At 39.2% G+C, this 22745-nt stretch overlaps 2 protein-coding genes across 4 annotated transcripts in view; one reads left to right on the plus strand and one right to left on the minus strand.

The window, feature by feature from the left end:
* The first annotated feature begins 674 nt into the window (after nucleotides 1-674).
* Nucleotides 675-14709, plus strand: bmf2 (BCL2 modifying factor 2). Of its 2 annotated transcripts, none has more exons than XM_072676918.1 (4): nucleotides 675-829; nucleotides 4633-4917; nucleotides 5714-5922; nucleotides 10599-14709. In XM_072676918.1, exons 2-4 carry the CDS (start codon nucleotides 4647-4649, stop codon nucleotides 10707-10709), a joined length of 591 nt encoding a protein of 196 aa, XP_072533019.1. In that variant the 5' UTR covers nucleotides 675-829; nucleotides 4633-4646; the 3' UTR covers nucleotides 10710-14709. The 2 variants fall into 2 exon arrangements, with proteins under 2 accessions (XP_072533019.1, XP_072533011.1); XM_072676910.1 differs by having other exon boundaries at nucleotides 675-825.
* Nucleotides 14710-15866: 1157 nt separating this feature from the next.
* The window catches only part of flvcr2b (FLVCR choline and putative heme transporter 2b), a 26323-nt gene continuing 19444 nt past the window's right edge, over nucleotides 15867-22745 (minus strand). Inside the window, exons 10-11 of one of the 2 annotated variants that reach the window (XM_072676929.1) lie at nucleotides 22189-22304; nucleotides 15867-20563 (exon numbers count right to left, since the gene is read on the minus strand). In XM_072676929.1, the coding sequence (XP_072533030.1) occupies nucleotides 22236-22304 (69 nt within the window). In that variant the 3' untranslated portion in view covers nucleotides 15867-20563; nucleotides 22189-22235. The remainder of the gene's footprint in view (nucleotides 20564-22188; nucleotides 22305-22745) is intronic. The other variant, XM_072676937.1, reaches the window with a different exon arrangement.

Consider the following 22745-nt stretch of genomic DNA (forward strand, 5'->3'; position numbering starts at 1 on the left):
AAATTTGGCTTGTGTTGGTTAGTGCGTTGGGGTGAAGCATTTGAACCTGCTTAGTAGTGTGTTGGGATGAAGAATTTGCGTCTGTTGGAGTGGAGAAATTTGAGTTTGTTGGGTAGTCTGTTGGGGTGGAGAATTTGAGTCTGTTGGGTTGTGTGTTGGGATGTAGAAATTTGGCTTGTGTTGGTTAGTGCGTTGGGGTGAAGCATTTGAACCTGCTTAGTAGTGTGTTGGGATGAAGAATTTGAGTCTGTTGGAGTGGAGAAATTTCAGTTTGTTGGGTAGTGTGTTGGGGTAAAGCTTTTGAATGTGTGTTGTGGTGGAGAAAATGAGCCTGTGTTGAGTAGTATGTTGGGTGAAGCATTTAGAACTGTTGAGTAGTGTGTTGGGGTGGAGAATTTGAGTCTGTTGGGTTGTGGGCTGGAATGGAGCTTTTGAACATATGCTGGGGTGGAGAATTTGAGCCGGTGTTAGGTATTGTGTTGGAACAGAGTGTTCAGTGAACGTTAAGGCTTGTGTAGGACAGACAGAGACAGACACAGAGACACACACACATACACACACACACACACACACACTCAGAGTAACGACTCCTTTAGTAAATTAGCATATCATGTGACGTGTGCCCAGGGGCGTGTCTTGTGCTGAACTCGTGTCCAGGCAAAACACGCTCGGGTCCTTACAGACAAGTTGAAGCTGTGTGGAGTGAAGACCAGTGGAGCTGGAAATACGCCTCAAACTGGACATAAAAAAGTGGACAGTGGACATAACAGTCTGCCAGCACTGAGAGACATTTAAAAAAGGGAAACAGAGGGGAGAAATCTGGCGGTAGGTCAGTCCATGTTTTCTGCCTGCTGTTCTGTGCTCTGTGGGCTGGTCGTGTTTGTTTACATGAGGAATGTCAGAGTAACTGATCTCAGAAGTGCTCAGTCAGGGTGGTGTAGCTGCGGCATGAGTTGACGGGATCGTTTAGCATAGCAGAAGTGCCTTACTGAGAGGATGAGGAGGGAGACGACCATCGCGCGGTTGTTGTTTTGTTTCGGAGAGTTTGGGTGAGGAGACTGTGTTGTCTAGTCTTACAGCCTTCTGCATCACGCTAGCTCTGTTTGGCTGATCCGCTGTATAATCTCCTCTGTGTAATGCTTAAGGTGATGCTTAAAGTCGAGTGTCCACTTTACACCAAAGAGGAGGAGGAGACCCTTGTCCCCACGCTTCAGGTGCCTCTGCACGCTGTGACGGCTCGAGCCCCAACTCAGCCCCAAATAAGACGTTGCACTGACTCGACGGGACAAGCCAAACTGCCCGGAGTCCTTATAGACAGCAGTGATGTGGGACTGGGCTACATGTAGTCAGTGCGTTTGATGTGAGCTGAAGTTTGGCTACAAGGGGGAGAGGGAGGGGAGGGGAGGGGAGGGGAAGGGAGGGAGGGAGGGAGGGAGGGGGTTGTCTGTAATCGCTATTTCGCCCGGACGGAAGGTGCAGCAGCCCACCTGCTTTAAAAGCTGTAGTGTGTAGGTAGCTAACATGGGCAGAGGGTAAATAATTGTTTGTGTGTGTGTGTAAATATAAATATATAATATAATAATAATATATATAATATAATAATATATATATAATAATGTAAAAAGTTTCTATTGGCTCATTTATGAAGTGTAAAGGACAACTGACATTTTCTAATAATAATAATATATTCAAAATAAAATAAAATTGTATATGCATATGAAAGTGGCATTCGTCCTTTATGCTTCATGAATGGACCAATAGAAATGGCCCTGAACTACTTTCAATATTGAACTTCCATTAAAAGTTAAGGTTTCTATATATGTAATGTGTGTGTGTGTGTGTGTGTGTGTCTATGTGTGTGTATGTTTGTATATACTATGTGTTGAAGCGTGTCAGCAACTATACATGTATTTTACTTCACTGAGTGAAAGGTGTCAAAACATGCTGCCCTCATTATTAACAGACGGCATCAAGACTGTCACTGCTCCATTTACTTTTTGCCAAAGAAGGTGGCTGTTGTGTTTTTAGATCAGTATTGTTTGATCAGTTCCTTTGCAAATTTGTGCAGGTTCTCTTCCAGAAAGCCTTTGTACATTTCTGAGCTCACAGTTAACACAATCACCATCAGTGAACACAAGCTCAGTGACACACAGCTTCAGACGTTTTGACCTTGCGCTGACAGATTTCATTTTTAAACACTATAGGAACCTATATATATATATATATATATATATATATATATATATATATATATATATATATATATATATATATATATATATTGGTGCAAAAAAGAAAAACCAGCTGCTAATGACCCTGGTAGGAGGTTGTCAGTGTAAGGGTAAGTCTGCACTCCTTAGATGCTTAGGTGTGTTTTGGACGGCTGTTATCCATCACCTTGTTGTTTCATTGCATTTGGCCATGTTTTCTTCAGATTTCATTCATACCCCTCACAGGCCTGTAATAGCAGAGCGTGGGCTGTGATTCTCACATGCTCTGTCGATGCTACAAACTACTAAGGTGTTAATGTGTGCAGCTCCAAGCAGCCAAACGAGCAGTTTAGTCATTTCTCCCGCTTGTGTCTTCATTCAGACACGCTCAACCCATTCAGCAATCACGCGTCCTGTCATGCTTTCGTCCTTCCGGTTCCGTACACACTTCATAAAACACAGAGAGAGAGAGAAAGAGATTTGGTTCAATGGTGTTTATTTCCTGTTGTGCACATATTAAGGTACTAATCAGGTTCACTTGGGGTTCATCACAGCTATCTCAGCTATTTAATACTGTAGCAACTGCAAATCCTGTTTAATGTTTTTCCACCAGGCTGTACCTTTCTTGTGAAGAGGCCAGATTTGAAATGATTCTGCGTTGTTTTCTGGGAAATGCTCCTCATTTGAATACGACTTCTGTGAAATTCTGATGTTCCTGTGGTTGCTCTGATGCTGGCGTCTGATTTTAGATCAGCTTTTAAAGATTCTTTTAAGATAACATTGATTTCCAGAAAGCTTCTTGAAAGCTCTGAGAGAAGCCAATTAGCATGTTTTGCATAACATCAGCTGGACCTTAATTATGCCAGTTTTTGTGTGAAGCCCCTCGTCATGACGTAGTTAAACACAAATTGGTGTAAGAGTGATGCCAAAAAGGTTTTGTTAGCCTCACCTCTAATTATGTGAACATTGAGCATGATTGCCCCGTTCAGGCTCCACCCAAATGTGTTCTTTCATATAGCTACTGTTGTTTCATTAGACTCTCTACAGAGTACTGGTAACACACACCTCAGTTTATATCACAATACCTACATTTAGAGTGTTATTATTATTCAACCCTAATGAGAGACCGTAACACACACCTCAGTTTATATCACAATACCTACATTTAGAGTGTTATTAATATTCAACCCTAATGAGAGACTGTAACACACACCTCAGTTTATATCACAATACCTACATTTAGAGTGTTATTAATATTCAACCCTAATGAGAGACCGTAACACACACCTCAGTTTATATCACAATACCTACATTTAGAGTGTTATTAATATTCAACCCTAATGAGAGACTGTAACACACACCTCAGTTTATATCACAATACCTACATTTAGAGTGTTATTAATATTTAACCCTAATGAGAGACTGTAACACACACCTCAGTTTATATCACAATACCTACATTTAGAGTGTTATTAATATTCAACCCTAATGAGAGACTGTAACACACCTCAGTTTATATCACAATACCTACATTTAGAGTGTTATTAATATTCAACCCTAATGAGAGACCGTAACACACACCTCAGTTTATATCACAATACCTACATTTAGAGTGTTATTAATATTCAACCCTAATGAGAGACTGTAACTCACACCTCAGTTTATATCACAATACCTACATTTAGAGTGTTATTATTATTCAACCCTAATGAGAGACTGTAACACACACCTCAGTTTATATCACAATACCTACATTTAGAGTGTTATTAATATTCAACCCTAATGAGAGACCGTAACACACTCCTCAGTTTATATCACAATACCTACATTTAGAGTGTTATTATTATTCAACCCTAATGAGAGACTGTAACACACACCTCAGTTTATATCACAATACCTACATTTAGAGTGTTATTAATATTCAACCCTAATGAGAGACCGTAACACACACCTCAGTTTATATCACAATACCTACATTTAGAGTGTTATTAATATTCAATCCTAATGAGAGACTGTAACACACACCTCAGTTTATATCACAATACCTACATTTAGAGTGTTATTATTATTCAACCCTAATGAGAGACTGTAACACACACCTCAGTTTATATCACAATACCTACATTTAGAGTGTTATTAATATTCAACCCTAATGAGAGACCGTAACACACACCTCAGTTTATATCACAATACCTACATTTAGAGTGTTATTAATATTCAACCCTAATGAGAGACCGTAACACACTCCTCAGTTTATATCACAATACCTCATAGAACACGTTACATTGGGGAGTCTTTAAAATACAGTCTTAAAAAAACAGTTTACCACTGAGATTAAATGAAAGAGATTACTGATCTACTGATCTGCAAGGTTCTAGGATGATCTTATGGAAGCTCGCTCTGATGGCATTTTGTTTTCCAGGGTGATTTCCGCTGATGGAGGATGAGGAGGAGGACTTGCCTGTGGTGTCTCACTACTTGGGAAGGCCGATTGAAGACAGAGGAACACATAACAGAGCTACAGTGAATGACAACATGCCATTGCTTCAGACTATCCCACGCTGCAGGACCACAGGCTCTGGCCCCGATGCGTCGCCCCCTTGTGGAATGACTGGGCCACTCCACCGGCCCCTGCACAGCACAGTGGGGTTGGGGTTGGTCTCCAGTCCGACTGGATCTGCAGAAGAGACCAGAGCACTTCTTCACAGTAAGGAGAATCATTTAGATATAAACAAGTTATCTGGATGTATCTGGACACTGGGAATTTCCCCACTGCGGGACTAATAAAGGACTATCTTATCTTATCTTATCTTATCTTATCTTATCTTATCTTATGTAGCTTGAGTGCACTGGTAGGATACAAAATCTCAATAGAAGAGGCGGGCCCTGGAACCAGTTTGCCATTGCCCTGTCGCAGCATTATAGAGCTCCTCCTACACTTCCTGTAGTGTATTACAGACTGTCAGAATGAGTGTGTGGATCATATAAACATTATAGAGCATTATAGAGTACTGCCTACACTTCCTGTAGTGTATTACAGTCTGTCAGAATGAGTGTGTGGCACCTATGAACATTATAGAGCATTATAGAGCTCCTCCTACACTTCCTGTAATGTATTACAGTCTGTCAGAATGAGTGTGTGGATCATATGAACATTAAAGAGCATTATAGAGCTCCCCCTACACTTCATGTAGTGTATTACAGTCTGTCAGAATGAGTGTGTGGATCATATGAACATTAAAGAGCAGTATAGAGCTCCCCCTACACTTCCTGTAGTGTATTACAGTCTGTCAGAATGAGTGTGTGGCACATATGAACATTATAGAGCATTATAGAACACTTTTGTTTTTAAGTAAATTGCAGAATAGTTTAATGCTAGGTTTGGGTCCAGTATATTGGTCCACAGTGAAATAATGGCACAATGATTAATGCGGACAACCATAGGTTAGTGATGATGATGGTGATGATGATGATTATAATGGCTGATTTTAACATGCATACAGGTTTGATCTTCTTCCCTGAAGACTTTCCAGCCATGTCTGAGCAGAACCTGCCTGCAGCAAGAGTAGAGGAGCAGGAGGAAGAAGTGGAAGATAAAGACAGGCCAGACAGGAAAGAGGAAGAAGCTCAGGAGGGGATGAGCGTTGAGGTGCAGATTGGACGGAAGCTGCGCGAGATAGGAGACCAGTTTCAGCAGGATCACCTGGAGATGGTGAGAAAAAGCGATTTCAGGCTTATTTGTGTAACAACAACAACAACAACAACAACAACAACAAAAACTTAAAGAACACCACTAGACTTTCACTGCTGGGAATGTATCCATGTAGGTCATGTTTACTTAGCTAATGATTAGCTTTATTATCTTTTTTTATTCAGTGTAGTTAGTAGCTTGTTTTATGCCATGTACAAGTCGTCTTGTTTTACTGAGTATTTACTAATTTACTAGGCATTAATCTGTAGTAATTAGCTTGTAAAACTCAGTATGGTAATACATTTGTATTGCTCAGTGTAGTTATTAGCATTGTGTAATCAGTGTTGTTTTGTCAGTGTTGTACTTAGGCTGTTGTGTGTACATGGAGTGTAGTGATTAGCTTGCTTTACTCAGTACGGTAATTAGCCTTTTGCACTTAGTGTAGTTATCAGCATTATACTAAGCGTAGTGGTTAGTTGGTATTTTATTCAGCGTAGTATATATATAGTTTTACTCAGTATAGTGATTTGTTATTTATCAGTGTAGTTATATGCTTGTTCTGCTTGTTTAGCAATTAGCTTTGTTTATTCATTTTCTTATTTTTTCATTTCAGCCTGCTTTACTTGTTACTGCTGGGGTTAACCTGCTTTACTCAGTATATAGATTATAGCCTAGTATTTTACTTAGTGTTACAGTTATATGTTTGACTCTATGGTTTCCTTAATGTAGTGATTATGAACAAGCTCAAAATTCATAAGAAAAGCCAGTTCAGTGTCTTTAGGGCTGTACATAATGCTATTTGACCACTTGCTGATTGGACATTTTGTACCTAACAGAGGAGCCGAAGCTGTGAAAGTCTGTTTCGTGACTGTGCTACATGGGATTTTAGTCTGTTAGTAGCGGAAACGCCCACAGTACAGCTTTGAGTGGAGCTGACCTTCCACCTCATTCGATTTGTAAAGATGAGTCACTGACTGTTGGAGGTTGGGTCCCGCTTGTAAGGAAGTGTCATACCACAGTTAACTTTACTACACAGTGTTATCATTAGGGGGGCATTTCTAATAAAGTAAATTTAATTTGACACAAAAAGGCAGGTGTGAAATGAGGGTGCATTTTAAGTTAGCATTGAAATACTAAAACAAATCCACCCACTTTATGCAGCTTTGTGCAATCAGAATGTACTGAGGAACATTTTAACAACATTGTTCTGTTTATGTACTGCTTGTTTTGTTTTGTTTTCTTGTGTACCTTCGTTGTAAAAGAGAAGTGAAGTGTAAATATGCAGACATCCCGTATGAGAACAAAGCCACAAAAACAGCAACTGTGCACGCTTACTTTCGGTTCAGCCTGACTGAGGATTCACTAAACGCTGCTCGTGTTAGCGTTTACTGTGCAGCCTAGCAAGTTGGGTTTGTACTCCGATCAGGTCTTATTCATTTATTTACCTTTTTCCCCCCACAGTTATTTGTACAGGGCATCCAACTGAGACTCTTTTATCTTGTCCGCTGTTGGAACCCTATGTACATGATGTGAAGCATAAAAAAACACTCATACAAGGAACAAAGAAAAAGAACATCATGTTTTAGACAGAACATTCAGTCCTTAATGAGTGAGTGACCGCGTTAGCCCAGCAGGGTGTAAAAGTAAGAAATAGATGTAAATAATGTGGTACTGGTCGTCTGCGCCTTAAGTCTAGGGGAGCGCATTGAGTTTTCCCATAGAGTTAGCCGAAGAAGGACTTTAATTGAGGCCAGTTAAAAAGAGAAAGCACCAAATATTTAGTAAAGAGCCATTTGGGATTAAGCACCACTAGCCCAAAATGTAGGTCTTGAGGATGTGTGCTATTAATATATTCATAAGAAATACAGCAGTACCTTGATTTTCACTCCCATTAGCATAACTTGTGCTAATGCTAATGTGTCAGTATGCTAGCACCCAGCTTTTACTTGTTATTTCTTGTATATCAGAACATTAAACATGATAAAAGTACAACATCTGAAACGAAATCTAACATGTGAGCTACTAGCTAATATGTAGGGCACAATCCCACACTTTAGTCACAAGCTAAGATGTAAGGCACAAGCTGACATGCTAGTCACTGCACAACAGTACAGTCTCATACAGTACACTCAGGCTTTTATGTAGGACGTCTTATTTGTATCTGAAGAACCGTTTCACCAGACGCAGAACCAGAGGCATTCAAATGGTTCTTTACAGACAAACTGCCCTGCTAAAGAACCCTTGACCAACTCCCTTTTTAAAAGAGAGCCTGATAATGATCTCTAAGGGCTTGAGATTAGGGCACAACACGTCATGCTAACAGCTTCTTCCCCAGAGCTGTAGCGCTCCTCAATCACAGTGGTCACCTCCCACTGTAAACCTCTAAACTTACAACTGAACTGTACCAAACCGGACTGAACAGCTATTTGCACTCTGCCTATTTTGCACTATGACTATTTGCACACCTGTACAGATGTTCTTTTCTTTTCTGTAAATATATTTTTCAGCTCTTTATTACCTTTAGTACTTTTTACTTTTTTAATTTATCCCCTACCCTTAGTGTAATTTTCCTTTAGTTTAAGACTGTGTTCTGTGTTTTTTTTGTTACTTGTCATACGTGTTGCTCTCACCAAGACAAATTCCTTGTATGTGTAACATACTTGGTGAAATAAAGAGATTCTGATTCTGATTCTGATTCTAAATGTTGTAAAATTCTGATGGTGAGGGTTGGACATAACCGCTGTAAAAACAAAAATAGAGAATAAAAATAGAAAATTCATAGAATAATAGTAAAGAAAGAATAATAAAGAACTGTGTACAAGTGGTTTGTGCATGTGTAGTTTTAATTCCTGTGGTGTATTTAGTAAAGTATTTGCTGGGTGTAAATACTAAAAGAATGGCTGGCAGTAAAGCCAGAGGGTTGGGATGAACGGTAATGGATTAATAATTGTAAATATGCCTGTGGTGCTGGTAATAGAGCTGGGGTTGGTGGAATAATAAAGGAGCAGTAATGATGATCGGGTCTGAGTACGGCTGGGTGGAACACCTCTGTATTTGTGGACGGGGTTGCAGCTGGTAGTGAAGCAGGAGGTTGCGGGGGACAGACTGAAGACGTGAATCGGCTGCGTGTGTTTATACTGAGGACTAAATTTAGACCATGACTCGCCCGTGACGTCACCAGCTAAGAGACTGCCCTGTTAAATGTAGGCTAACGTGTAACACGTGTATGCGCGCGCGCGTGTGTGAGCGTGTGTGTGTGTGAGAGAGAGACGTTTTACTCTCACAGAAAAGCAATATTAATTTTCACTCTTTTTTTTTCCGGAAAAGGAGAGGCATTAGTATCTATGTGTTTTAGTGGTTTCTGAGCCGGATAATTCGTCTAGGACTCCCAGCTGCGGTATTCATGCGTGTAACACTGTTGATGAGCGTGTGTGTTTGATTGAACATGGCTGCGTGAAGGTGTGTGACGTGGCAGAGCGAAGCGGCTATAGCTTATGCAACACACTGCAATACTCCTCATCCGCTCCTCCGACCAATCCATCCGCTGTTTCGCACTGAACTTTGAGCCCCGCCCAGAAACTTCAGAGGCCCTGCGCCTGATTGGACAGATCGAGTTAGACCCCGCCCACAAGCCTTACCGCCTAACTGACTTAGATGGGGGCGGAATTTAAGCATAAAGCGGATACTGCATAGAAACAGCGCCATCTAGTGGCGGTCTCTGTCGCTTTCGTTTTGTGAGTGTTTTTTTAATGTTATTCATCTGGCAGATCTAGACATGGTGACTTCAGATCATTTTAAGGTTTAGTCTAGTTTGCTTCACCCAAAATCACACTGTGTTTTTGTATCAAAGAATATAAATATTTGTATGCATATATAAATATTTGAACATTAGGAATTATGTGTTATTTTACCCTATACATAGTCCTGTCAATTTGGTGCTTGAATACACTGGAGCTTTGGGGCTAATGGAGCTAAAGAGTAATAGAAGTGTATAATCTGCTAATTAGTATGGTGAATTTAGGGTGGTGGGGGAAAAACATTACTGGACGTTTTGTTACTATTGCTTTAAGCTGTGGACCAGCTGGTGGACCTGTTAAGTTCAGGAGGTTAACCCTTTCATGTCCAACTGGGAAACAGAACTTCTTTGGGTTGGTATGAGGTGATATCATTTTGTGTAGTTGTACCTTCATTAGTTATTTAACAATGCCTATTTGAAATTATTTGATTAGATATGATTTTCATGTATTAGCCATATTTAAATTTGACTTTTTATATTGTTTTGAATCAGTAGTCTTGTGAGTAAAATCTGAAGTGATCTGTTCTCCATCTCAATTGTCTTAATTTCCCTCCTCATATGTATCACAATTTACTGTATCAAATAATCTATAACAGTGATTTGCTTTCTAGTAATCTTACATCCAAATACAACAACCTTTGTTCAATCAAAAGGATGACGTAGATAATATCATATTTCACCTCCCACCACCCCATATTATCATGAATAACAAACACTAGCACTATACTCTAACATATAGAGTGACATGCGTGAACGTGAAGAACCTCCACAGTGTAAGGGTTCTAGGAAGAAGCCTAGAACCCTTTTATACGCCATTATTTCCCAATCACATTGGCTTCAATTTGAATGAATATTGTATAATGAATAAAGACATTCACCTCCTGTCTTTCTTTATTTACAGTTCATGCAGTATCAGCGAGTCCAGATGCCAGGTTGGTGGCGTTTAGCATCGACACTCTTCAACCTCCTGTTTCCGAGAGAAGCCGTTGGACCTGGCGGAGCTCAGAGATGAGGAATCAATTCCTGTCTGGGTCCTAGCGCAGAACAAACTGATTGAAAAATGAGAGAAAGAGAGAAGGCCAAGCGCAGAGTCGCCGCTGGACGGAGACCTCTTTTTGACCCCGTCTTTTTCTCTCTCTTTGTGAAAAAGCCATTCTCAAAACGGGGGCCAGAAAAAAATCATTGTTTTCAGTTTAATTTTTTTTTACAAATTTCTTTTGCCTTATTTTCTTTCTGCTTTTCGCAAATGAACAGACCTCGTCTAAAATCTGTGAATGCCTTATTTGAGCCTGAAACACCACAGTGGATTGATTTTAAAATGGAAAAAAAGCAAGTGACTATTATAAACTGTTCCAGAAACTAAAGCCAGAGTCAAGACACTGGACTCTTTTCTCAAAAAACATACACCACACAAGTTCACGCTTGTTTTTTTCTCCACCAGCATGGTTATAAGTTATTTCTGTTCCGTGCTCGTTCAGTTCCATTTTTCCTCTTCGGTTGCTGGTTTGGATTCCTCCTTCATATCTTCGAGACTTCACTCAGTGCTCTCAGTGCCACCAGGAGATTCACTTTGACAAACTTGCATTTTTGAAGAATCTGCAGACGACGATCGATCGATTTGTATGTCGTCAGCAATGGAGGTTTGTCGCCTTAAACCTGCAGTCTAAGCCTTTAAGATCCAATGCTGATTTGTCCCTGAGAGACTGAGAAACGTTCTCCTTCTCAGAAGAGTCGGAAAAGTAGACTTAGCGAGGTCTCCGCGGGTTACTGAGACGTTTTCTCTTCAAACTGTTTCTCAGTCTAAGCTGCACGATTTTTAAAAGCGACCTTTCCTTAAAAATGACTGGATTTTTACATTGCATACGCTTTTGTAACGTATTTGGTCCTTCTTGAACATGTTGAGCCTCGTTTGAGCTGTGACTTTTTAAAACTGAAGGTGCTAAGGTGTGAAGAACGGCCACATTCAGCAAGTATTTGCTCGTAAAGGCACAAAACAAAGAATGTACCACTTGATTAGATTTAGGAAATCAAATTAGGAGTGAAAACTGTGCACCTTTTTTTGTAATGCCCCAATCCATATCTTTTACATAAATAAAATTAAAACCTTAAGTACTTGGTTAATGTGGCCTTCTGAGAAAAGTTCAACCATTAATTCAGTCACTCTACTGCAGTCTTATAAGACACAGATGCTTTAAAATATTTCCATTTAATACATCATCGTTGTTTTATTAAAACCACAGTCTTTTCCAATTTTGAATTTCTCTGCACAATTTCAAAACAACCCTAATAAACCCAAAATTTGACAAAATGCACTTAATAAATTCTTATTACATTGGCATACATTGAACTTAGGAACGCTTTTTCCTTCTCCAAAAAAGATTTGTGGTTTATTTATGACAACAATGATCTATATGTAGTGAAATAGGATATGTCCCTCTCAGGCAATCAGTCAAAGGTTTTAAATGATAATTGACTACAACAATCATCTGGTAGGTGTGACGTGTGGCTGTAACAGCAATACTATCGTCCCTAAAGTGCACGAATCAGCGTTCGCAGCAGATAATCTTCAGCATTTAGCGACCACACTGCAAACACGATGTCTTGGCAGGTAAAGTCTTAAATCTAGTAGATATATTGATTATCTCTCATTTTGAAGTTAATTAAGTATTGTGAAATTATTTGGCTCTGGATTTGTATTTCTCATTTTATATAATACAGTCATCTTAGTCTTCTGATAACCATGCATTATAGGTTAAATAAGCAAAATTATCTGCATTATTTATTAAAGTAAACAAGTATCTTCCAGCAGAATGACCATGTTTCCACATAAAATGGTTTAAACCAAGTAAAATCATTTAGAAATATGTTGAAGTTATTATTCTGATTTAAGAAGTTTTTTTACTTGCTGAGATATCATTTTTCGCAGTGCAATCAGAGCGAGAAAGGCAATCACTGTAAAAGTTCTTAGAATTCAACACTTACTCAGATCTACAAGTGGTTCTAATGACGACTCGGTCGAAGAGGTTTGAGGAACTGTGTTTCAGTGTATATAAAAACCCTGCTTTTTTATAGAAAGGGTTGTAAATGGCTTTTATGACTTTGTTTAGAAAGGAGACGTACAGTTGGAAGGCTTTTCTGGTTTTCACAGCAGACAGTCTGTGAAACATCGCAAGGTTTTTGCAGCTGCCGTTGTAATCTGCTATAATGGGAGGATTTGTTGAAAAGAAGGAGGGGAAAATGCACTTGAGATTTGTACGCTTCATTTCATTTTGTTTCACCTTGCTGACCTTCCTCAAAAGTATCCAAAGCCATCACCAGAAGGTCTCCAGTGCATTTCTTTTTCTCCTTGTTTTAAAAACAAAACGTGAAAATGTACTATTGCTCTTCCTGGTATGCATTTTCTGTATTGTGACTGACTGTACACGAGGCCATTTGTGACTGAAGGTTCAGCTCTTTGTGTTATAAATTCTATCAGGGCGTGGCTCAGATTTCACCAGTGTCCAATGAGAAGGCCAGGTCTTTTGACATGTGACCGGCTCATGATTTGGGCCTGATTTTTATTTATGTGTAGTAAAGGATGGTTGTGCAGGAAAGGGGGGGGGGCTGTAATAGATGAATAGTATTTATTTATTTTCTATATATACACATATAAATATATAAATATATATATACACACATCTTTGTAAGAAATATGAATTGATTTAGATGAATTCACTGTCATTCAAATCTGGAAATTAGCAGCATTCCATCTCTTGGGGGACCACATGCTTTGTTCAAGATACTGTGTCTGATGGTTACAACTGGAAATCTGTCCTACATTTATTCTTTGCACTATTTTGAGAAATAATTGAGACATTGTGTTTTTATTGCACTGTTTAGAAAGGCGTGGTAATCAGTGATTCCGAGAGCTGAATCAAGCAGTTGTGTTTGACCTGGGGCTCCCCTACTTGTTAAAAATATTAATCACAGTAATGTTCAAAATATGGATTGCAAACAGTAAAAAGCAGCCAAACCAAAAAAAAAAAAAATTGTGGAAGCATTCAGAAACCTAAAACTACTGCAAAGTCCTTAGCGCTCTACCTAGAACACCCCTACTGGTGAACTTTGCCTCGGTTATTAGAGCTGTGTAACGATCTGCTGTTTTCTCAGTCTTTAGTCCACTGGAGAAACATATTATTTGACAAACTGTTTCAGAATTTGTGGATTCTGTGCATTAAACAAGAAGCAGAGTCGGTCATTGATCGTCGATCATTGCTGATTTCCTACTGGGTTACCTCCCAGTCCCAGCGAAAACACTAAGTGACACTGATCCTTAACACTGTCCTGAACAAAGCATTAGCCAACTCTTCACCTTCCGTTCCTCTTCCTCTTAGTCAGGTGGTTTTAGGTTCTGTCTTGGGGCCCAATTGCTTATTTCAACACTAGCTAGTTAATGTTGCTAACAATATGTGTACGTGAAAAGCTGCTAGTTATCTCTCTGCTAATTCTGCTAAAATTCAACCCAGAAAAGGATTTGTTTTGTGTTCATGTAAATGTGTTGGCACAGGGAAACTATGCAGCTGTAGATGACGGAGGGCCCCAGGACTGAATGTACACATGTATCTCCATTCCACCCAGTCATTCATGAACCTCCTCCATCCGCCTGATCGACAGCGCTATGCTGCACCGCTGTCGCTGTCTGAGCTGAGCTTGCGCTAGCTAGCTAGGTGTGCCTCTTTCTACTCGTGAATCACTCTCCATGAACTTCTTGCAGACAATCAGACCGCTACGCGTGCCTTAGGGCCAGCACACCAGCTCAGCAACCAGGAGAGCTTACAGAAAAATACTAAAAAAAAACCCAAAACAAATATCAATAAATAGGTACTATATTTAATGTCAGCTTTAAGCATGAGCACACAAGCTGGTTTGCCACAGATCATACTGCTGTGAACCGTCCTCTTAGGGTCCAAGCAAAAGGCTAGCTAGTTTACTGTGGCAAGCTTTGCTTAAAAATCTTTTTTTTTGGGGGGGGGGGGGGGGGGGTTTATAATATTTGGAGTGGTAAATATGAGTCCCTCACTTATTAAAGTTATATTAACACTTTTTAAAGCCACATACACAAATAGCATCAACAGTTAGCAATGCTGAGGGAACTTTGGGTGAACTGAAGGGGTTGTTTACATTGCACACAGGAGAGTAGGACTTCTTCTGGGTTAAGAAAAAATCCAGCAGATCCCTGGGAGCCTTTGGCTAAAATGGTGGTCAAACTGAATTCAGTATTTTGCTTGGACAAGGAAAGAGCTGCCTATGGCTGTATTTTAACATTGTGATGCCCTTTTAAAATGCACTCTTTTGAAGAAAAGACTTGGTAAAGAAGTGTTTCATAAGGTGTATAAAACCCCTGCTTTTTGGTTTCTTTTTGAATGTGCTATATCGGAGGTACACTCTCCAATCTGATCTCTTTTTGCTTTTATAACTTATGTTTTTTTTAAATAAATAATTATAGAATTCTGATGGACAAGCCCGTGTTATTAAAATGTGAATAAGATGTTCTTTTTTTGATAGATTAAATGCCATCATGAATGCTGTCATATCACAGATGCTGTCAATCTTTTTCTATAAAACTCACTGCATTAAAGATGTAAACTAACTCACTTGTTTTGACTACTGGGCTTCAGATTATGGTGCCACCTACAGGCCGATGGTGACAATGCAATTACAGTCTATTAACCAAAATATATAATAAATAATGTAAACTTTCAGAGATGAAAGACACATTTAGCAACACAATGACCGGCAGTAATGACCAGGTAGTAATGGGAAATGGATGACCTGTTTACCTATTTATTTATTACATTTCTAAGCTTGAACATTTAAATGAAACCTAATACCAGGTTTAGCTCCTCAGGCATTCTCCTAATATATGTAAATAAATCAATCAACCAATTAATCAATCAATCAATCCCTGCTATTTTAGTTTAGGGTATATTCACACAAACCTGTTTTATACATCCAGCATAAGTGCACGCATTTCCAGTTGGATGTTACTTAGGAAGCAATTCTGCGAAAACTAAAATATGCACTTCTGTTAATGCAGAAACATTAAATCTACAGCATTTACAGCAAAACCTGCAACAGTCAAATATCACCAAAAAAGTGATAATCAAATCCTAAAGATTAATCATTTATTTACTATTAAACTCATTTATTCATGTGATTTTACAGCTGGTAAAATACAAACAACAGTACAAACATCTTCCAACATCACAGTTTGATCATAGTTTTATCACTTTAGACTTTTACCTCAGACATTAGAGTTCAACACCTCATAAAAGACACACCCACATAAACACAGCACAAAAAGTAAGTAAAGTTATGTTTGTTAGATTAGTTCTTTGTTGTAACAATGCTTCTTGGCAATAAACCTTTGAAGATACCATTGAAGAGTCTGTTAATTTCCCTTTTAAATGGAGCCACATTTGTAAGCAACATGCATTTGTGGGATGAGCAGCAGAACTAAGTCACTAAGTCATAGCAGAACTATGTCGGTTGCGCCCATGAAAAATTTGCCGAATCCTCTGCCATTGCCAAACATCTTATTCTGCCATTGACTATTTGGGGTTTAATCGACGTGATGATTGAAGTTCTAAGAAACAAGACATATTGGCAATTTAACAATTTAATCATTTAACAAATAGGAGCCTCAGTAGCGTGTGGAAGAACCGTACACAGCCACAACAGCTTGGTTGTGTTGGCCACTCTGGCATGAACAGCACACCCAAGCTGATCCCACAAGTGTTCAATGGGGTTGAGGTCAGGACTGCTGGTAAGCCATTCCATCCTCGCCACTCCCAAATCCTGGAGGTAGTCTCTGATGAACCCTGCTCTGTGGAGGCGAGCGTTGTCTCTTGGAGGATAGAGTTTGATCTCAGGCTGTGGAGATAAGGAATTGCCACTGGTTGCAGAATTTCATCTCGATATCTCTCTGCATTGAGATTGAGCCTCCAATGACGACAAGCCTCCTTTTGTTAGTGAGGGAGAGGCCGCCCCACACCAGAACACTGCCTCCACCATAGGATGTTACTCTATCTTTGCAGCAATCAGCATAACGTTCTCCATTTGTTCTCCACACTTTGACCCTACAATTCAACCTCCGCAGTCAGAATCTGGACTCATTGCTGAACATATCGCTCCCCTATAAGTTCAGGTTTCATTGCACGTGTTGCTGACACCAGCGCAAACGGGCCTGACGGTGAAGGGCAGTCATGGCAGGCCTCCTAGCAACCCTATGAGACCAGAGATTGGCAGGAGATGAGGCACCTGATTGGCAGCACCTGGGGGTACCAGAAGTTTAAAACAAGTGTCAGTAGCAACAGCAAAATAAGCTGTTTGGCATGACAGAAAAGATTTGGCAATTATTTAATGGGTGCAACCCACATACTCAGTCCTGCTGCTCATCCCACAAATGCAGGTTTCTTTCAAATGTGGTACCATTATCAGGCTTTCCAACGGTATACAATTTTTTGCTAAGAAGCATTGTTACAACAAAGAAATAATCTACCAAACATGAATTTCCTTACTTTTTGTGCTATGTTTATTTCATGGCACCAGTTAAAAACTAATTGTTCCAGTATTAAAAAAAAACAAAAAAAAACAAAAAAAACAAAACAAAAAAACAAAAAACAAAACAAACATTATTAGGAAGAAAAATTGTCACATTTGAGTAAGTACACTTAAGGACTGATTCTCAGACATTAAAACCTGAAAAACACTCAGCACTGTGCAAAAGTCTTGGGACCTCTGAGAAAATATGTAGAGCTGTTTATCTGGACAGCGGGTGTTTATTGAGCTCAGAATAAACTTTAATATGCAGGTACAATTTATTTATTTATTTATTTATAATCTTTCAGCTTTCCAAAACCCTGCTGGATTCCAGGATTTACAGTTACCATCTAATAATGTCATTAATGCATTTGAAAAATGAATTGCCTAAAAACTGCTACTCTCTTAAGAAAAAAGAGGTTCTCTAGTAACAGTACCGATTCCATTCAAAACCAGGACAACTCAAAGAACCACCTAAATGCTTAAATGGTTCTTTGGCTGAATAAATGGTTCCCCAAAGAAAACGTATTGTACAACAATTCTTACAACAGAACCTTTAAAAAAAAGAATGGGTTCCACTACTGTTATGAGTCTGAGAACACCTTTCTCCCCACCTATTCACTTCCTTCACTCCTCAGACTTTGGCACAGCACTTAATGTAGAAAAGGTAAACTACACAGATACAAGGGTGTTAACACATGAGGATCAGTGGGTTTGTTACTGTATTCCAATTTCTTAGCCATGACCATATGGTTGCACATTAATTCTCTACTGTTCACAGATTATAAACCTTTTCAGTAATGTTACTGAAAGGTTTGTCTGATCTGAGATTCACTACCAGCAATTTCTCCACATGGCTCATGTTGCTGTTTAAAAAGCATTTTAAAAATCCTAACATTCACAAAATATTTACATTTGTGCAAACATTACGGACAGTAGGTTGGAGAGTTATCAGCTCTTACACATGAAATCTTTAGCTTATCATCAACAACAGAAGCAGAATCGTCACCTCCAGTACGTCAACCTAATCTCTATAGCTCTCTTTGTCTCCCTCTCTGTACTGCTTGTTCAAAACATGCGGCCAATAAAAGCCCATGGATGCTAGTGCCGACTTGCGACTACTGTTTTCTGTTGTTGTGTAGATATTAATATCTGTGGTAACTAAGATTATGGACCTATTCGGACAGGATTAAATGTAGAGTTCTGGGTAATTTCCACTATTGCAGGAGCTCCCATGTGATTTTATGTCTTTCTGGAGTTAAGCTAAATTCCACATCCCCATCCTGATTTCACTCCGGCAGTTTCTGCTACACTTTTTACTATTACATTATTAGCAAAAGGTTTTTACGAATACTTTTTAAAGTTTAGTCAGAATTAAATATGTTAGAGTTAAACCTGACGATTAAAGTTGTCTTCCTGCTCAAAATATTGATGTAGTTTATTCTGGCACATTCATATCTGCCTGTGCCTTTCAGAGAGATTAACAGAGTTGTTAATATTAAACACTCACCCACAAATGCCCAATGAAAAACAGATGCTTTGAAAGAGTTGCTCAATTATTTGCTTGGTGAGACGTCACTTTGTGAATCGATTGTGATCCCATGATCACATAATGTAAACATTCAGGTACTAAACACTCGCTTGGACTGTGATGGACTATGACGGATTTTACTGCTGTCCACAAGCAGGAGTTTTGTCACGGAGGAGCTCCCAACAGGGCTAATAAAACAGATGAGGGAGATGGAGGTTAGGCTGAAGAGTGATGGATTGCTGCTTTAAGGGTCGGACTGTACTGAGATTTTGGACTGAAAAGTATAAGGTGCTTAAAATGCTTTCCCTTTTAGAAAAAAACAACAACCCAGAAATCTTGTGGAGGAAACCATGAAACAGTGTCATTTCCGCAGGACAGGTTTGTAGAAGGATTATTCCACACCAAACACATCAATTCATGTTGTTGTTTGGGTTACAGGGCCTTCACCACCGTGACCTGTGCTCACAATGCAGTTTAAAGTAGACATATATGAAAACACCTGTTGTATAAATTTTAGTATAAATTACTCATAGGCCCAGTTTATATTTCAGCTCTGACCCCATTATTCTGTCAGACAGTTAAAACATAGTTTGTTTGTTTTTTTGCAAGGATGCATGAATACAATACTAATTTTTTTAATGGACATCCACAATGCCTCTGCCTGGCCTTAGGTGGTTTGGCTTGGAATAACCCATACACAACACAGGTCTTTAGCAAATCAAAACCATCTGCAAGTCACTGTTTCACTATTGCGTAGCTCACATTTTAGGTAACGTCTAAACTGGCCTCTGATCAACCTCTAGTATCCAATGAGTTATATGGCTCACTGGTCAAGGTTATGGTCCATCAGTCAAAAAATAGTAGTTCTGTTAGTTTAGCAATTAGATACGTTACACCAGTGGTCTTCAACCTGTGTCGACCTCACCTTATCCAACTAATGGCTGCCTTCAGAGGTGCTAAAAGGCTGAATAAGGAGTGCAAGATTTGGACTGGAGATGAAACCTGCAGAGAGGTATGTCTACAGGAGGATGGTTGGAGACCACTGTTTTACACAGTTTACACAGCTTTATGGTCCTGAGTGGCACACAGTGCAACTACTGTAAGGCACATTTCTAATTACCATAGATGTGACCACACCACACCAGTTCACTACAGACAGGAAACATCCTTTAGCCTCTAGTAGTAAATATAATTAATTACGGAACTAGCCACACAGTACAAAAAAGTATCTGAGTATTTGAGGTGCCTTATAGCTGACATTTGGGGGGTGCACTTATAGTTTATAGAAGATGTAATAATGTAACCACATTAAAAAAAGGGGTGGGGGGTGTAAGGGGGTTAATGGGGATTTGACTCTGGATCTATGTCAACATAGATAATGTCAGAATCCATATGAGTAAAGGGTAAAGCCTGTAGAGCTTCTTTCAGGCATAAGGCCTGTGTCCAGTTCGAGTCCATGGAGTAGTAGATTCTGCATCCATTCCTTCCACAAAATGCTGTGTTTACTTATCCAAGTTGTGTCAGGTGATACTACCATGTTTATTTGATCCATAAAAAGGCAACAAAATGTCTTGTTTTGTTCTAGGCTCATGGTGCTTCAGAGGAGAAGTGCAAGAACATTATGTTCATGCTTTCCATGCTTTCAGTTTATGTGCAGGTGTGTGTGTGTGTGTGTGTGTGTGTGCACATGTTTACAGTTTGGTAGCAGGCATATTGTGAGCAGGAGAACTCACGGTTGATCCATTTGCATTTTCCTGCAACACAGACACATTTATTTTCACAGCTGTACCTACGCGATAAACATGAAAGATCTTTAAATAACACTGATGTGCCCCCGAAGGGGCCTGACAACACAAAAACAAACAAACAAACTGAACAGTTATAAGCATTAATGCATCAGCACATATGAGAGTTAATTCAGTAAATATGGTACAGGTTAATTGATAGAGTATACAGAAAACTGTGAAATAATAATTTCAACTAATAAAAAGATCTAGAGGTCCTCGTTACTGCATCTTTAACAAACAAATTTTTAAAAACTGAGCTAAAATTATTTTTATATCATTTTTAATCCTTATTTCAGGATTAAAAATGATATAAAACCTGTTTATATCACAATACCTACATTTAGAGTGTTATTAATATTCAACCCTAATGAGAGACTGTAACTCACACCTCAGTTTATATCACAATACCTACATTTAGAGTGTTATTAATATTCAATCCTAATGAGAGACTGTAACTCACACCTCAGTTTATATCACAATACCTACATTTAGAGTGTTATTAATATTCAACCCTAATGAGAGACTGTAACACACACCTTAGTTTATATTACAATACCTACATTTAGAGTGTTATTAATATTCAACCCTAATGAGAGACTGTAACACACCTCAGTTTATATCACAATACCTAAAAAAATATATTTAGAGTATAATTTTTTTCCTAAAGTGAGAAGTAGCAAAAACATCCTCTGTAGCTAATCAAACAGACTTCTGCTCAGAATTGTGTTACCAAATCACAGACCTTGATTAGCCTTGGTGAGAGATTGTTTTTAAGAAATAGCAGTTTAGGGTATCTGTCAGGGTCATAATGATCTGAAAGACCAAAAAACTCGGAGAAAACGGCTCATTAGCTAGGAAGGCCGGCAAATCAAATTCAACTAATCAAAACCACTGTATGACTGCCAGGAGTCAAGAGGGTGGTGCATCATTCCACTGTGCAGCACTGCTTAAACATAATCTTAATGAAAGAGTCATATATCATCATGCTTTAGATTGGTGTTGCAATTATTGCCACTGGCAATATTGCATGGATCGAATGAATCCTGGATGCAAATGTCAAACCATCTGTGAAAAGGCTGATGCTGATAAGAGGGTTGCTTCTACAACAGGATAATGATCATACCTGTGATGACTACTTGAAGAGACATAAACTAAAACACAAGCTTTTGAAAAAGGATAGACCTTTTTGTGGACAGAACAATCTATGCAGCAAACCCCCCCCAAGAATTTAGAGCTAGAAAATCTAGATCCAGAACAGGCCGTCTGCAACGAAGCATGGGGGAAAAAATCTACAAGCTGTGAATACTAGCAAAAAGTGACGTTCTGACTTGTGTTTGATTAGCTACAGGGCTGTGGTTAATACTTCTTAACTAACCTGACAAAATGTGTCTGTTAATTAAGAATCTGTATCTATACTGCCTTATAGATATCAGATATTTAACTGTATTCCATTTTACTAGAAAAAAAGGTTCCATTTAATGCAATGCAGTGCTCATACAATCTAAGGCACCTTAGATTGCAATCAATGTCTTACAGCACAGCAAGAGTCCCACAGGCATGTGTGATTGGGTGCCAAGCAGTGGCCGTGGTACCTGTCTTAACGTGCAGCGGCAAAAGCAGGCTGAGCAGTGATTACTGATCAGGGGTGTGAGGATTTAAAAGGAGCCGTGGCGCCGTAATCCTTAGTCTCATGATGACTGGCTGCAGCCTGGCAGGATGGGAGTAAGGGGTATTTGAGGCAGGGGTTGAAGAATATTGGGTGAGGAGTGAGAGGTGAAAGAGGTGACAGACATTGAGCTTCACACATCAACACAAAGAGCGGATGCAAAGCCTGGGTGAAAAATTGTAAAGGTAATGCATGTTTGAAGTATTTTCACTGAAATAATTATTCTGTGCTGCTCCTCAGTCTGGTCTTAGCAGCAAAGGCTTGGACTTTGAACAGCTGGTGCTTCTGAAAACTATGTGTACTGTCTGTATTTGGGCAGAGAGAAACCTAACTGTTCTCTCATGACAGCACACACTACTGGAGACTGCAGACCTTTGAAGTAGCAGAAATAGCTAGTGTAAGCTAGCAGCGACTACGTTTAGTTGGCAGAGCAAGCTGTTGTTAACTACTTTCAGTTAGCTAAGATAGCTAGCATGACTGGAA

This window comes from Salminus brasiliensis, chromosome 1, assembly GCF_030463535.1.
Source record: "Salminus brasiliensis chromosome 1, fSalBra1.hap2, whole genome shotgun sequence".
Lineage (NCBI taxonomy): Eukaryota > Metazoa > Chordata > Actinopteri > Characiformes > Bryconidae > Salminus > Salminus brasiliensis.

What these genes read in the sequence shown, in the direction of transcription:
- bmf2 (XM_072676918.1), top strand. Translation starts at nt 4,647, where the DNA reads ATGGAGGATGAGGAGGAGGACTTGCCTGTGGTGTCTCACTACTTGGGA. An exon ending in GACCAGAGCACTTCTTCACA is followed by an intron (nt 4,918 to 5,713) that starts GTAAGGAGAATC and finishes ACATGCATACAG; the next exon opens with GTTTGATCTTCTTCCCTGAA. An exon ending in AGCAGGATCACCTGGAGATG is followed by an intron (nt 5,923 to 10,598) that starts GTGAGAAAAAGC and finishes CTTTATTTACAG; the next exon opens with TTCATGCAGTATCAGCGAGT.